At 39.7% G+C, this 15,401-nt stretch overlaps 1 protein-coding gene across 3 annotated transcripts in view; it reads right to left on the reverse strand.

Moving 5' to 3' along the window:
- Positions 1-15,401, reverse strand: part of b4galt2 (UDP-Gal:betaGlcNAc beta 1,4- galactosyltransferase, polypeptide 2) — a 221,180-nt gene that overhangs the window by 183,761 nt on the left and 22,018 nt on the right. Inside the window, exons 1-3 of one of the 3 annotated variants that reach the window (XM_034703801.1) lie at positions 14,179-14,293; positions 13,987-14,070; positions 5,972-6,978 (exon numbers count right to left, since the gene is read on the reverse strand). In XM_034703801.1, the coding sequence (XP_034559692.1) occupies positions 5,972-6,383 (412 nt within the window). In that variant the 5' untranslated portion in view covers positions 6,384-6,978; positions 13,987-14,070; positions 14,179-14,293. Of the gene's footprint in view, positions 1-5,971; positions 6,979-13,986; positions 14,071-14,178; positions 14,294-15,401 lie in introns of those variants that run through there. The other 2 variants (XM_034703802.1, XM_034703800.1) reach the window with 2 other exon arrangements.

Below are 15,401 nucleotides of genomic sequence, written 5' to 3' on the forward strand. Positions count from 1 at the left end.
GTGTCCACTAGAGACTGGCTCTAGAGCTAAGGAAGCCCATATTAAATGTCAATTTTTGCAGAAAGGATTAAACATGTTCACAGTTTGGTACAAAATATTGGTTGTATTCTATATGGCAAATTTTTCACCTTGTAAAAACTGTATTGATCTGAATATTTTTAATAGCTAACAAGGGGCGTAAACAGGTACATAGTAGCTGCTAAATGAAGGAGACCAGTTCCTATAGTTTTGAAAGTGAAAATTGTCCCGTTCTTGTCTGATATAGAATTTTAGCTGCTCAACAATTCAAGGTCTCCTTTGTCCTATTTTTTTGAGTCACAATATGCCAAATGTTTTAATTGGGTGGCCAGTTGAGACTTCAGGCAGGCCAATTTAGCACCAGGACTACAGAGCCAATCGTTGTGATATGTGCTGAATGTGTTTGGCATTGTCTTGCTGAAATATGAAAGGTGTTTACCATTAAAGGGCATTGTCTGGATGGCAGCATATTGTTTTAGCATTCATGGTGCCTTCTCAGATGTGTAGGCTACCCATGCCATAATTATGGCTGGCTTCAACTTCGCCTCTGTCCATCTTGAATAGGCTCAGGACCAGAGAAATGGCTGGTGCTTCTGGATCGTGTTTATATATGGTGTCCTTTTTGTATGGTACAGTTTGAACCTACATTTGTGGATGCAGCAACAAACTATGCTAACAACGATGGTTTTTGGAAGTGTTTTGGAGCTAATGCAGTGATTTCCACTGTAGAGCCATGTCTATTTTAATACATTGCTTTCTGAATGCCCGAAAATCACAGTATCAGTTTTTGGCCTTTTCCTTGTGTAAAAAGATTTCTCTGGGATTTCTGAATTTTGTATTTATTTTTTTTATATAATGTACTGTAGATGATGAAATCCCCAAATTCTTGCCTCACAAATCTGCTGTTACAGTCGTCAAATACCTCTGGATTTCGTTTTCAATCAGGATTGCAAGTATATTTTTTGTAATTCTAGAGAGTTACAAAATGGTGAAATATTGAAAAGAATATATTTGTTTTAACAATAAATAATATGGCTTTACCTAATTCATTTTTATATCTCTGAAGATTGATTAATCAATTCTTTATCCAGCGACATGTCCAAAATGGTGGGGAAAAAAATCCCTATTGAAATTTCCCAGAGCTCAAACTGACATTCAAATGATGTTTTTTACCAAACCAGCAGACCAAACCACAAATGTATTAGTTTAAGAAGACTAACCTTGGAGCTTATTCGAGTAACTGGCAATTAACTTTGTCACCACAGGTAACTGGCAAAACAATGAGTGTATAAATGTTCACACAAGGAGACTGGAAAGTTATTAGCCCATAAACACAGATGTTACTGAAGCAACACTTTTAAACACTTTTAACAGATTAAAGATGCTCTACACTGCCTAGGTTCCTTTTGATGAACGGCCCATTTGTGTATCCAACCGCTTACACACACGCACACACACTCATGCACAGACACAGACACAGACACACAAATGAAGCCAGGATATAAACTGTGGATTCTGGCCACTCTAACAGGCAGCACCTGTCAGCTGTGTTCTGGGACAGCCAAGGGCTTGTTTGTTTGTTTTTTCCCATCCTTCTCTCTGTGTGTGTGTGTGTTGTGTGTGTGTGTGTGTTGTGTGTTGTTGTGTGTGTGTGTGTGTGTGTGTGTGTGTGTGTGTGTTCATTTGCCTCTTTCCAAGGTCTCTACCTTTTTTTCCTCTCAATCCTCTCACCTCTCCACCTGCTGTTCCTTTCCCCGCTCCATCCCTGCCTTTCTACCTACTTCACTTCATCCCAACAGTCCCACCAGCTTCCATTAGATATATCTCTCTCTCTCTCTCTCTCTCTCTCTCTCTCCCTCTCTCCCTCCTCTCTCTCTCTCTCCTCTCTCCCTCCTCTCTCTCTCTCGCCCTCCTCTCTCTCTCTCTCTCTCTCACTCGCTCTCCACACTCTCTCTGTCTCCTCTCCCTCTCCCTCTCCCTCTCCCTCTCTCTCTCTCCCTCTCCCTCTCTCTCTCTCCCTCTCTCACTCTCTCTCACTCTCTCCCTCTCTCTTCCTCTCTCTTCCTCTCTCTTCCTCTCTCTTCTGCACCTGTGACTGAAAAACAGACCCCTCAGTCTTTCTCCGCCTTCCTGCTCGTTGCAGCCCCCCCGCAGCCACTCCATCACAGAGAAAAGGCAGAGATAAGCTACAAGAGTACACCTGTGCCCGGTATGAATGCCAAATCCCGAGTCAGTGACAGCCAATTCCAGGCCAAATAATGGAATCAGCGAGCCTCAGCTCCAGACAATCACCTGACAGCTTTATCTACCACTCCCCGTTTCAAAGCCTGTTACAAACCTCATTATCAAATGAGAAAAGCAATCAGTTAAAAAAAAAATAAAGAGAGGAAAATGTTGACACTGCCAGAACAGTGCTGGCGAGGGGATTAAGTTTACAAAGCTCATTTAGATATGGAACAGGTGGAGGAAAATAAGAAACATATTTTCATTTCATCAGCAAAGTGCTGGAGAGTGTGAGCTGACAAAAGAGACATAAATCTATTAAATAAACAACTGTGTTTTATACTACATGAATACTAACAATGTCCTTAATTAATGCACGGAAAGAGACAGACGAGACAGACAGACAGACAGACAACAGACAGACAGACAGAAAGAAGGAAGGAAGGAGGAAAGAAAGACAGAAGGAAGGAAAAAGAAAGAGAAAGGAGAACAGAGGAAGAAAGAGGAAGAAAGACAGAGGAAGAAGAAGGAAGGAAGAAAGAAAGACAGAGAGAAAAAGAGAAGAAGGTAGAAGAAAGACAGAGGAAGAAGAAGAAGAAAGACAGAGAAAGAAAAGAAAGAAAGAAAGAAAGAAAAGAAAGAAAGAAAAGAAGAAAAAAAAGAAGGAAAGAAAGAAATAAAAGAAGATAAAAGAAAGAAAAGAAGAAAGAAAGAGAAGGAAGGATGGAAGGAAGACAGAGACAGAAGGAAGGAAGCAAGGAGGAAAGAAAGACAGAGAGGAAGGGAATAAAGAAAAAACAGGAGGACACAGAGGAAGGAAAGAGGGATGAAAGAGAGGAATGGAGGAAGGAAGAAAGAAAGACAGAGAGGAAAGAAGGAGGAAGAAAGGTAGGAAGAAGACAGAAAGAAGGAAAAAGGAGGAAAGATTAAAGTCAAACAACAATCAAATTGTTTCTTGTTAAGCCAATTTTCACACTCATGGCACTCTGTGTTTTTTGGGTCAAAGAAAAAAAGAGAGAACTCTCCCTGAGAGCAACACAGAAAACAAAATGTTAAACTACAAAACAAGGAAACTACAAAAGAGCAATCTGTGAGAACACTCGCCAGCCTGCAGGATAAATTGACAACCATACACCATAAAGTCTGTGATTTCATCCAGCGAGAGAGATCTGATGCAAGTCTTTCCCATCCCTCTCTCATTTTGTGTTTGTTGTCATCCCTCCAACTGTCAGCTGTTTGATAAGGACATTAAAAGCATCATGGTCAGATGCAAAAATCTCATTTAAGCTTCAGTGCAGGAGCATAATGTGAGGCCAGCTGAGTTAAAACCCAGGGGGAGTTTACTCTGGGAGTTTCAGGCAAAGTTTGGACTTCTCTGAGAACTTGATTTTAATATTAAAGCCATGGATCGACATGTCGGGAACATCTTGTCCAGAGACAGATGGGAACATCACTATCACTCTTACATCTCTACAGTAAATAAGAAGCAACAGACAGCAGTCAGTTTAATCTGTGCAAGCAAAGTGTAAGAACTACAAGTTGTGATCTTCATTCTAAGCTAACTGGCTGATGAGGATCAGATGGACTTCTGACCCCGGATTACTAACAGGCTATCGTCCAAACTGAGTTCCATTTCTAAGTATTCATGACAGAGAGCTGATGGGAGATACGGGGTGTGTGTGCAGGCATGCAACTGGGTTTGTGTTCACTGAGTAATTATAGATTAAGGAAAACCCGGGGTTAGCGTGACTCAATCAACCTCTGATTTGTTGGGTGGATTGATACAGATGATAATTACGTGTGTGTGGTTGTGTGTGTGTGGTGTGTGTGTGTGTGTGTGTGTGGGTGTGTGTGTGTGTGTGTGTGTGTGGGTGTTTATATATGGCTGTAAATGCTTAAGTGCAGAGCAGTGGGAAACCAAACTGTACCTGTAACATGTCGTTCTACATGTATCCCATGATAAGCGACCAGTGTAAATGTGCCATTAACATAGTATTGATTAGTGTGTGTGTGTGTGTGTGTGTTTGTGTGTTTGTGTGTTTATGTGTGTGTGTGTGTGTGTGTGTGTGTGTGTGTGTGTGTGTGTGTGTGTGTGTGTGTAACATTACTGCTGGTTAAATGGAGAGCTTTTTGCTGATGAAGCGTGAATAAACAAACAGTCCAAACAATGCACAATCCCACAGTGCATGTAAATCAAGGATGTATGGATGTAGTCTTGCAGAAACACGGAGGATTATGGGATTTGTCATCTAGTATTGAAAATTATTGCAAATTTCATCATAACTGGATGATTTTTCCTTTTTTTTTTTACTTCCTCTTTTCTCACTTTCATACATCATGAGCTCCTGCTGGTAATAAAAATCATAACACATTATAAAACACTGAATAACTTATCTTTAAAGAAAAAATGGCTCGCCACTAAGACACTACAACTTCAACATGTGATGCACAACTCTGCAGGTCATACATAAGATCCCTGCAATCTGCCTATAACGCCCTCAATGCATCATAATTAAGTTTCAGAGACCAGCTCCTGTGTTCAGTCTTAAGATGACAGAACAAAAGAAGTTAATGAAATTAAAGCTGCACTGTTGTGTTTCTGCAGACGTGTGCTTGCAGGTCCAACAGCATGAATCTCTGCTAATAGCTCCTCTGCGAGTCTATAAGGTTGAAACACCACAGTGTAAATCGTTGACATTAAATCCATTTTATGTTGCGGGCCGACCTGGAGAAACAAAATTACGTCTGCACGCTCTCCCGCTAATTGGAGTAAGTCCGGAGATACATTTATTTACTGAATATAAAACAGGACCCTCCAGCTTCCAGCTCTTATCAAAGTCTCTTCTCACCCATTCATTACACTAATCGATGATGTGCAAATCCTCCCGTTATCGGGTATACAGTATGTACAGGCCATAACAACAAACACAACACGGCAGCCGGATAAACAATTAAGCAGAAAGAGCATCAGCAAAGGTGATTAGGCGAGATAGAAAGAGCTTTGAATGGAGAAGTCACATATTAAGCTAAATCATGTTGATACAAAATGACTTAATGAGATATAATGAGCTGTAATCCAGCACAGATTAGAGACAGGGTAGCTGCAGTGTTTGTTTCAAATGTCACGAGTCAAAACACACGTCTCTCAAAGCACAAGGCACAAGAACACTGACTACGTCTCCATTAAGCCCTGAGAGGGCTACACACTACTAGATAACAGACAATTTCAGGCTGGATTCCCCCTTGTGACAAAAGTCAGCAAAATCCATATTTTTGCTGGTTCTACAGGTATGCAATCTTGCCAGATTCTACTTGGGTGTGAGGTATGTTAAGACTGATTTTACTTTCACAGATTGGCTCCAAAGACAATCCGGCCACACCAAGTTGAAATTGTAGATATCAATAATGTTCAATATTTATCATCAGATGTCCTTTTGTGTGGGGGGAACCCTGAGGACACTCTGTGGATCGCATGTGGAACACAATAGCCAAACCAGTCTTCCTGGTTGCTCACAAAGTTACGTCACAAAGCCAACATTGTTTGGGTACAACAACAAAGCCAAAACCAGCTGACTGTGTCCGAAATTGGGAGATACCTGAATAACTTCTTTGTGTAGTAACAGCTCAGTTTTAACAATGAAGACATTTAACACATTTCACAGAATCGTTGAATCAAAGTTTTGGTCATAATAGCGCTTGACAATGTTGGTAAAGTGACATTATTACTCACCAAGGCCTGGTGGGATCTCTGGGCACGGCGGCAGCGGTTTGGGTGAAGGTGTCTGATTGGTCTCTGGCTGCACAGTGGGCATCAGCTGCTCGCCTGTAGCTAGGTAGCTCGGTAATGTAGCATTAGGCCTGGAAAGGTTGTAATAGTAATAGTGATGTCCTGCTGCTCCACTGATGTTATTCCTGGATCCATTGCGGCCGTTGTTGAAGCGGCTGAAGAGGTCGAAGCGCTGCGTGTAGACATCGAAGTACAGGATCATCATGATCAGGAAGTGGAGCAGGCAGAGCAGCAGGACGCCTTTACAGATTCGCTCCAGAGTCCGGCCCAACATCAACCGGGTCATGGCCGAAGCAGAGGACCGTCCGGTGACGGCCAGCCACGACGACGCTGGCGCCGCTACAGGCATGCGCATCGTTTACCGCCCTGTGGTAACTGCTTTTAAATCTTTGATGAGGACATATGGTTTGGTGAGAGCGACTATCTGACGTCTTCAGGGGTCATGGGGTCAATAATGAGGCTAGGGAAGTAACTAAAGAATGAATTTTCAGCTTGTTCCTGGTGCGTCCACAGATTCCCTGCATGACAAAAGTATTGATGCGTTGGAATCAATCTCTGGACCCAGGAAATGATGATTAGCCACTCACGTATTTAAAGGTAGATACAGCAAATATGTCCTGGTAAAAAGTTCAGTGTTTTTGACGTGATAAGGCCCCTTTTGTAGATAAAAATCACTGATACGGGCATGTAAACATATGTTGAATTAGTCAGAATCCCAGGGTTAAAATGTTGCTGCAGCCATGGTTTTAAAAATCCATTCCTCCAATTAAAACACAGTCCAAGTGATGGAGCACAACTGGAAGCTGCTAAAAGACATTCATCTGTGTAGAGTAGAGAGTCAGACAACTTTTTAGTGGAAATGTCCTCTTCTTATGGCATCATGTCGGTCAGAAATGTTAGATCTGTTGGTTCATATTCTCTCTGCTGGAAAGTAGGAAAGTCCCGAGCACCTGGAGGAAAATAAAACAAAAAGAGATTTGATAAATTTGTATATTTGTATATTATTTGTGATGTTCAACAGCGTCAGTGTTTAGGCTGCTTACTCAAACAAAATGCATGTGAAGAGCCATTAATATATCTATGACATACTATATTCCTTGCTGCATAAAGTCAAACCAAACTTCATTGATCGTTCTCTGGAAATTTAAGAGCACTCCGTGACCTTGTTTTTATTCGACGTGCCTGGTTGAACAGCGGCTAAATAAATGTAGAAGTTCACTCCGAGTAGAAAGAGAAATACCCAGGAGAATTGGACAGAAACAGAATCAACAACAAAAGCATCAACAGGCAAACAAAAAGCTTTGACTGGGGCTGTTCAGCCGAATTGACATAGCGAGTCAATTTTCCAGTCAAGTAGTTTAAAAAGCGTTTATGATGGAATGAGAGGGCAGGAGGGAATACACAATGCAGCAAACATACGAGCAAAGGAGAGAGGGAAGGGGCACTTAGAGATTTCCCACAGGCTATGCTTATTGTAGGTTTATGACTTCTCCAATCAATGAGAGAAAGGAAGAAGATGAGGTAGAAGAGGATGGTGAAAGCTCTGATCGCCACTAGACTTTCTGAGGAAGAAAGACAACTGAGTCAGAGAGAGCTAAATGTTGAAATGCTAATGTTGATAATTAGAAGCTGATTGATATATAATGTCTGAGAGCAGCTCTGATGTTCTCAAGTGGCACCTAAAGCATCAATATTGCCTGAGAAAATCTCTCACACTTGGCAATCATTAGACGAGTTCATTTTTTCACATTTCTGCAAAGTGGCTTTTCCTTCAGACATACGATTTTCTTTCTTCACATTGTTTTCAAGTGTGTTGTTTCAGGTTTTTTCTGTGAACATATCTGAAGTTTTAAACATCCTATATGGCCTGACTGTTTTGTAAAACACTGTTTAGAGGAGTTTAGTACTGAACCTGGGTTCTTTTTTATGTTTAAACAGTCAGTTACCGAAAGCTGATGTTACATGTAAGACCTGAAAGACTTGTTAACTAGTTCTTTGATCTAACAGCTTCTGGTTTCAAATTAATGATTTGAATCTATTTGAGAACAAATATAAACAGAGTACAGAGGAGTCGAAGTCCATCAAAACTTCTGTGGGTGTTTATTCAGAATAGTATTAGACTAAGCCAACAGAAGGCAATTTCTGCCACTCTAGGGCTCCTAATCAAAACAAAAAAACAGTCTGATGATGTAGTGAGATTACCTTCATCGTGACTCAGGTCGAAATCATGTTCATGAAGCAGGTAATGAAGTCCAATTTTCTTCATGTTGCACTGACTCATGTTTGATTAGGTTTATTTATTTTGTTTTGAATTCATTTAGAAGACTTACTCACTCCTCACTCTTAATGGCACTGACTCCCAAACTGGAGGGTGCGCCCCCTTGGGGGAGCCTGGAGTCATGACAGAGGCCACAGTAAGGTTAAATGGAAGCAATGAAAACTGTTCTAAATAGATAGAAAAAAATTGCTAATTTCGTGAAAAGACAGCCAGTTAAACGCTAGGGATGAGTGTTTAGTTTAGTCTAAATGGTTAAACGTCTTCCCTAGTCGGTACGAGAAAAACTAGTTGGTTAAATGAATTGTAGATATTTGTATCACTGTACACCAGAAATTATGTCACATATAGCGTTCAAGCACGGCCATCCACCACTAGCCAGGGTTGTAGCACAGGCTAGTGGCTACTGCTATAATGCTCTACTACCTTAATGTAAAAAAAACAAAGATGACAGATGACATATTTTAAATAATGGAGATTGAATTGTATGTAGACTATGTCTGGGATATAACCACTCAACCAGAACCAGGAAGTCTGAGGGCTGGTGGTGCTAGCTCTTCTAACTGTAGTCACACTTGGCAAAACCAATTCAACATTGTTTACCCTCAGATTCTGTGACTATGCATTTAGCAATGTTAAATTAATTGCACACAATTCCAACTGTTTATAATGTATTCTTTGACTAGTTGGCTAGTCTGAATTACAATTTTCCTTTGAATGACTAGGAAATTAGCTACTACAGAAGATCCCTAGTAAATATATGACTGATGACCCCACAAAAAAAGTTGTGTGTTGCTCAACTTTCTCCTGCACAACAGTGGACACAGTGTGATGTGCTTCTAAGTGCTAACTTCTGATAGCATGAAGCTGAACAATTCAGGTTTGAGAACATATTGTTTAAAGCAATGAATGCTGATACACCTCAACAAGCTGGAAGTTGCAGTCACTTTTAAATGCTTCCTCAGTGAAAGTGGAATCATGTTTTTTCAGCTCGATGTCATAAACTGATGTTGCAATTCTGTATTTTTACGGAATATTTATCAAAAAATTCTGAGGAGATAGAAACTTGTTAGTTAAGGATGTGTCTGATGTCCGAAAAAAGTTTGGGAACCACTGCTTTTTGTATTATTTGGTGATTCCCCAAAAGGAAGAGAACCAAATGGAAATATCTTCATCTTGTCATATGTATATGACATTTTTCTACACACAACAAACCAACAAACAGTACACAACCCAACAAAGAAAATAACACAAGTCTAGTAATATGCAGTAGTTCAAATTATGAAAACTAGTTAGTCAATAACATTTAGGGATTCTTTTTTTAGTTACATTGGAATTTAACCAAGGAAGACAACTTTAAATCTGCTGAAAGTACATTAAATCATTTTTTTAAATTACCAAGAATGATATCAAACCCCAGTGAGGGGAATGATGCGTAACTTCAGAGCAGCTCTGGTCTGATTAGGAGACTTTCTGTCTGTGTCTTGAGGCAGGTGGAGGCAGAATGAAGCAAATTAAAACATATGTTTGGTAACAGAGCTGATGACTGCTGTCTGTTCACAAAGTTGTCTCCTTCTTTCCGTGTTGGGCTTTTGTCTGTGGGCAGCAACACTGCCAAGACTGATCCTCCAGGGTGTGTGTGTGTGTGTGGTGTGTGTGTGTGTGTGTGTGTGTGTGTGTGTGTGTGTGTGTGTGTGTGTGTGTGTGTGTGTGTGTTCTGTTTGTGTCTGCGTGTAAATGTGTGTGCTACTTGCTAGTTAATGAGATGGATTTCTGCTGACCGAAGGACCCTGACACTGCACGTCAGACGCAGCATAATGCTTGTGCAGGTCAGAATTTATTTCTCACCAGTGCTGCTCTTTAGCGACTGAACAGGCTGGTCTGTAATGTATCAGGATGAATTTTTCAAACATGTGGGGAGGCAGTCAGACAGATAATCAGTAACGGACGGAGGAGTCTCGCCCTATTTTCGACTTCAACTACAAAGCCACGGGGCAGGAGGGTCCCCCTCAGTGACCAATGTGAGACAAGTTTGTGGCTCTGCTAAAGAGCTGCAGAAGAAACCAAAGAAAGGAACTTATTTTAGAACGCCAAGCTTGAAGGACTTATCGGGGATCAATGTGGATACAACACGTTAGTTCTCTAATGTTGGGTAATCAAATGGAGAACTGGAGAACGGGTGAGAAGCACAGAGATGAGATTAGGTCCAGTTGGAAAATCAAATCCAGACTCATTTGGATTTTTCCAAAAGTGGTGCAATGATACAAAGTACTATCTGTACCTGTTGAAGATTTTCATGGCCGCAAGTGGAAAAAACAACTTCAAAATGATGGCATAAGAGCACAACCTCACCACCACCATTAAACTCCTTGTGAACAACATCAACTTTATTCCCAATACAGAGGAAATGAGAAGGGAAGAATACTTGGAAATATATACCAATCATAAATATCAGCCATATTTCAAACAAAAGTCTATTTCGAATGTCTGAATGCTTCAGTTAAACTCTTTGTACCTTTCCTGTGTCTATTGTATTGATTATATATATTTCACGAACATAACATAATATACTAGCCCTCATTTTTCTTTGGATTGGAAAACTGGGAAATCTTTATTACCCCACAGACGCAACACAAGTCCACACATACATCATATCGCATTATATAACAAAAAATTCATACACTGAACGTAGGGTTAGTTCAAGCCGGCTATGAAGTCAAGCTCAGCCCACAATACTGATTTTAACATGAGCCCATATCAGCTGACAGATCAGCCAATCACCTTCTACACATCCAATTGGAAAATGTCAAAATGGCCGTTCTATTTCAATTGCTATAACCTGCTTCGTCGACAACCCACTTTGCAACACATCTCCACCCCAACTCCTCCTTTATGCTGTGTCTGATTTTACCAGTGTCATATGTATTGTCACTGGTGCCTGCTATGTTCTGCATCCCACGGGTCTTAAATGATGCTCTCCCTACCTATGTATGCACATGGAAGGACAGGGAGCACTCAGAACAGAGCAATATTGCCATAATAGCTTATTTTATGCTTTTAATTATTCTTTTGATGGGAGTGACTGACTGAAATATAGTTTAAATATATAATTCCAATGGATATCACCATGATAGTTGTGTAGTGAGATGTGAGACAGTGCAACGGTCCAACTGTGTCTGAAAATGTGAGTGAGTGAGGCAACCATTCTAATATTACAGTAAACTAATTGTAATGTGATTAAATGTGTTTCCAACCCTAGTCATTAAATATAGCTGTTCTATAAAAAAAAAATTTTGGTACACATTTTAAACTTCCCATCATGAAGAAATGTATTTGAATGTAATTAAGGTACCCACATTGCATAAAATTGCATCAAAAGAGAGAGTGCTAATCCAAGAGGAATTAAAATGAAAAAAAAAGGCCAAAAACGTTCCATTGAAAATAAAGAAATTAGTCTTATAATGGATTCCTGTGGTGCAAAACGGCATGATTATGAAAATGGTGCTACCTGGCAGAGATAAAGTGCTATTTTTTTTCAGATAATTATCATTTTGAGACATTTTTCATTTACATCTAGCACAGAGACGTGTGAAACTGGGATCATGAGGTCAGGGGGTTGCACTGGTATTAGGGGGGGTGTTGAGGGGCCTCTATATTCTAATCTCCCCTCAGACACCAAATCAACTAGAGCCAGCCCTGCCCACAAGGCTAAACCCACTTTTACACCTCTGCTTCCTCTATTTGCTGACATTTTGCTCAGCCGACTTTTCTCCAGACAACAATCAATGAGTTGTTGTTGTTGTTTTTTTAACTCTATGAAAAGGTCAGCCAACGGAAACAAAAAAGAATAAAACAGTGAGGATGACATCTTTCTTCTTTCACTCCCTCACTAGCTTGTGTCCCCAAGTTCTTTTCTCTCTGGGGATGTCTCATAGGGCCTGTATCCAAGGTGGTGCAGAGTGCTCACTCTCAACTTAGCATGCAAATGTCACCTAGGGTGATATAATAGAGTCAGGAAGGAGTCTATGAAATCGCTGAAGCTTTTAAGATGGAGAGAATGACCAGAGGAGAGAGGAAAGAAAAGAGAGAGATGGCCTCAGTGACAGAGAGAAATAGAGCTTTTATGTAACCAGTTTATTCAAGGATCTCTGTAACTCCCTCTTTAACAACAGCAATAAATTTCATAACAGCCCCCTATCATATCATGTCTGCCAAGGAATCCACAAGAGAAATGCTGGAAATATGTCCTGGTTTTCAGCTGCCTGTTTTCATCACCGTTTAGTTAGCAGCTGTTTCTGGATGAGCACAATAAAAAAAATCACAGACAAATTACAAGATAAAACAATAATAAAGTGGTGAAAAAATAGCTAGAATCAACTTCACCTATTCAAAGACATAATCAAGCTTAATTTTTCCTTCAAATTTGAAAAGACACATGTCCCCATGTGGCCAGTTGTTGTAATTTGTAAGGATTTTAGTGTTTCCCCCGCGGCAGGCTTCGCTAATCTCTTTGTAAAGCTGCAGAAAGTGAAGCCTCTGTCACAGAGGTTAACAACCATGCTAACTCATTGTTCAATGGGCTGGGGATTAATTATAATACAGCAAGGGAGGGATTGTAGAAGAGGATGTAGTCACGGTGAGCTGGTGGGATCAAGAGGTGAGTTACATAAAGAAACACCTTTAATTACTAATTATTCAAAACAATATCACAAATAGAATATTTTTAAAAAACGAAGAGGTGAAGATAGTAGTTAATTAGATAGGTACCCCTTTAAAATCTACATGGTATACATAAGGCAGAATATTAGCCTAGCTTAGCAAACAGTAAGAAACAGAGGCGAACCAGTTGACCTGGCTCCATCAACTGTCGCCTTGAAAGTTCACCATTTGAAATATATGTGGTTGGTTGCTCACATGAAAAAAATATTATTGCATTATAGCATGAATGGTAGTGCTTCAGTTTACAGGAAAAAATTTAATAATAAAAAATGACATTTTCAAGCTAGTCTTTAATTTGTGGAAGCCACCAGCACAAATCAACTATGCACCTAACAGTGTTAGGTGCCACAGCCACCATTGAAACAACAAGTTGTCTTACATAAAGAAAATAAATGATAAAAAATGTCATTTATTATGATGATTATAATGTCACAAACACAAGTGGTTGCAGCTTTCAAGATGTGTGGATTAGTTGCTTTTGAATTTGGTCTCATAGCAATAAGGCTTTATTTCAGATGGACTGAAAAGGGCATTTGAACACATCACTCCAGGTTTATGTTACCTGCTATGGTGTTTGTTTAACCCTTTGCCTTCACTTAAACACAGTCCTATTCATTATTCTTCTGTTTGAAATAGATGGAAGAAATTATATTGATTATGTTGAACCTGAAAACCAAAGTTCATCGACGCACTCTTCAGAACATCTTGAGTATTCGTGATGTCATGTCAAGTTTTCACATCAGAGCTCAAATTAAAAGTCTGTTTCAATCAACACTTGAGCCACAATGTATTATGAAGTCTCATAAAAAATTCCAGCTTTAACAGAATATTAAGATAGAAAAATTGAATCAAAAGATGTATAGATTTAAGTGAAATGGTCAGCGTCAACGCAAACCTTCAGTCAGAGGGGGAAATGTTTGACAGACACATTTGTAAGTGCTAAGAACTTTTCTTCCTGTCTCACCTGGGTACCGACACTTTCTTGTCCAATTTTGTATTTCTGCTTTGAAATGTGCTCTCGACACCTTTTCAGGTTTGTTGCAATCATCTGTGACAGGAGGGAAAGAGATTTAAACATGCTCTCTGCAATGCAATGCATTTGTCACCCGGCAGTAAACAGGATGGTGAGGAAGCAGCAGTCAGTGAAGGAATATACCAAAGCTGATGGGGCAGGTCGCGGATGACATGGTTCAATTCACATCCACACCAACACTTTTGATATCATCACAGCCTCAAATCATGCAACTTGCCCATCTATAGGCACAATCACTATAAAAAATATTAATAAAAGCTGATGACAAAATCTCTTAAAGAAGAAACCATAACATGTGTTTTTTTAATAATTACACGTTTTATTATTTAAAAAATGTCAAATCTAAATCTGCCTCTGTTTTTTGAATGAAGAAAATTTGTTTGTTAAAATGCACAATTGCACTGAGCCAGGGTGCTTTAACCTCTGTCTGATTTTACAGAAAATGGTATTTAGAAGTGATTTTGAACCAATGCAGGACTTCCATACAGAGTCACATCAGTGTCCAACGCAGGACCTTTGCAAACTATCAAAATGTGTCTCAATCAACATTTTACACACTTTTTTTTTTTTTTACACAGGCTTTTAGCATCTTTCTCTGGGAAACACTGAGATGATATGCAAAAGAGTATTTTCTAATAGATCTCATTAATCATAACCGTTACTTTAAAATAAAACATGCTCTTCTAGGTGTTAAACTTGTATTTTTTCAGCCAAGTTTATCCTTGAGGTGCAGCTCTGTAAATTTACATTTTAATAACACTGCAGGGCTTAGTTGTAGTACTGTGGTTCTGGCTTTGCTGGAGACTTGTTCATGTATAACTATTACAGACATGACTCAATCAGAGCATAATAATAGCATACAGTATCTGAGCTTTTGACCTAAGTGGAATGTAATGTCCTTTAAGGGTTGAAATGCTACAGAGAACACACGAGAATCATGACTGTAAGATGAAAGGATAAAACATGTACATGTATGTGTTTGTTTGTGTTGAGACCAATCTGTCACAAAGTGCAGTCAGTCAAATCATGCCCTAAAGCTTCAGTATAGGGATATGTTTTAACACCAAAGGGATCTCATTAAAATACTGCACTTGTTCAATAATTTCTGGTCTTGTCAGATAAATGTAATGGATGCCTCACACACGTCACACTTAACACGCACACACTCATATCAAAAGTACATTCTGATAAAGTGCCAGCTAAGCTCACAGAATGCCTACAACATCTGTATGTTAAAATTTTAATTGGTTGCCAGACGGGTGGCCAGACTGGTAATTTGTGAGGGTGCATAATTCATAGAGTGCAGGCCGAACATATGCTGGAGGGAGAGATGGTCTGTGACTGAG

This window comes from Notolabrus celidotus, chromosome 15, assembly GCF_009762535.1.
Source record: "Notolabrus celidotus isolate fNotCel1 chromosome 15, fNotCel1.pri, whole genome shotgun sequence".
In the NCBI taxonomy this organism is placed as follows: Eukaryota; Metazoa; Chordata; class Actinopteri; order Labriformes; family Labridae; genus Notolabrus; species Notolabrus celidotus.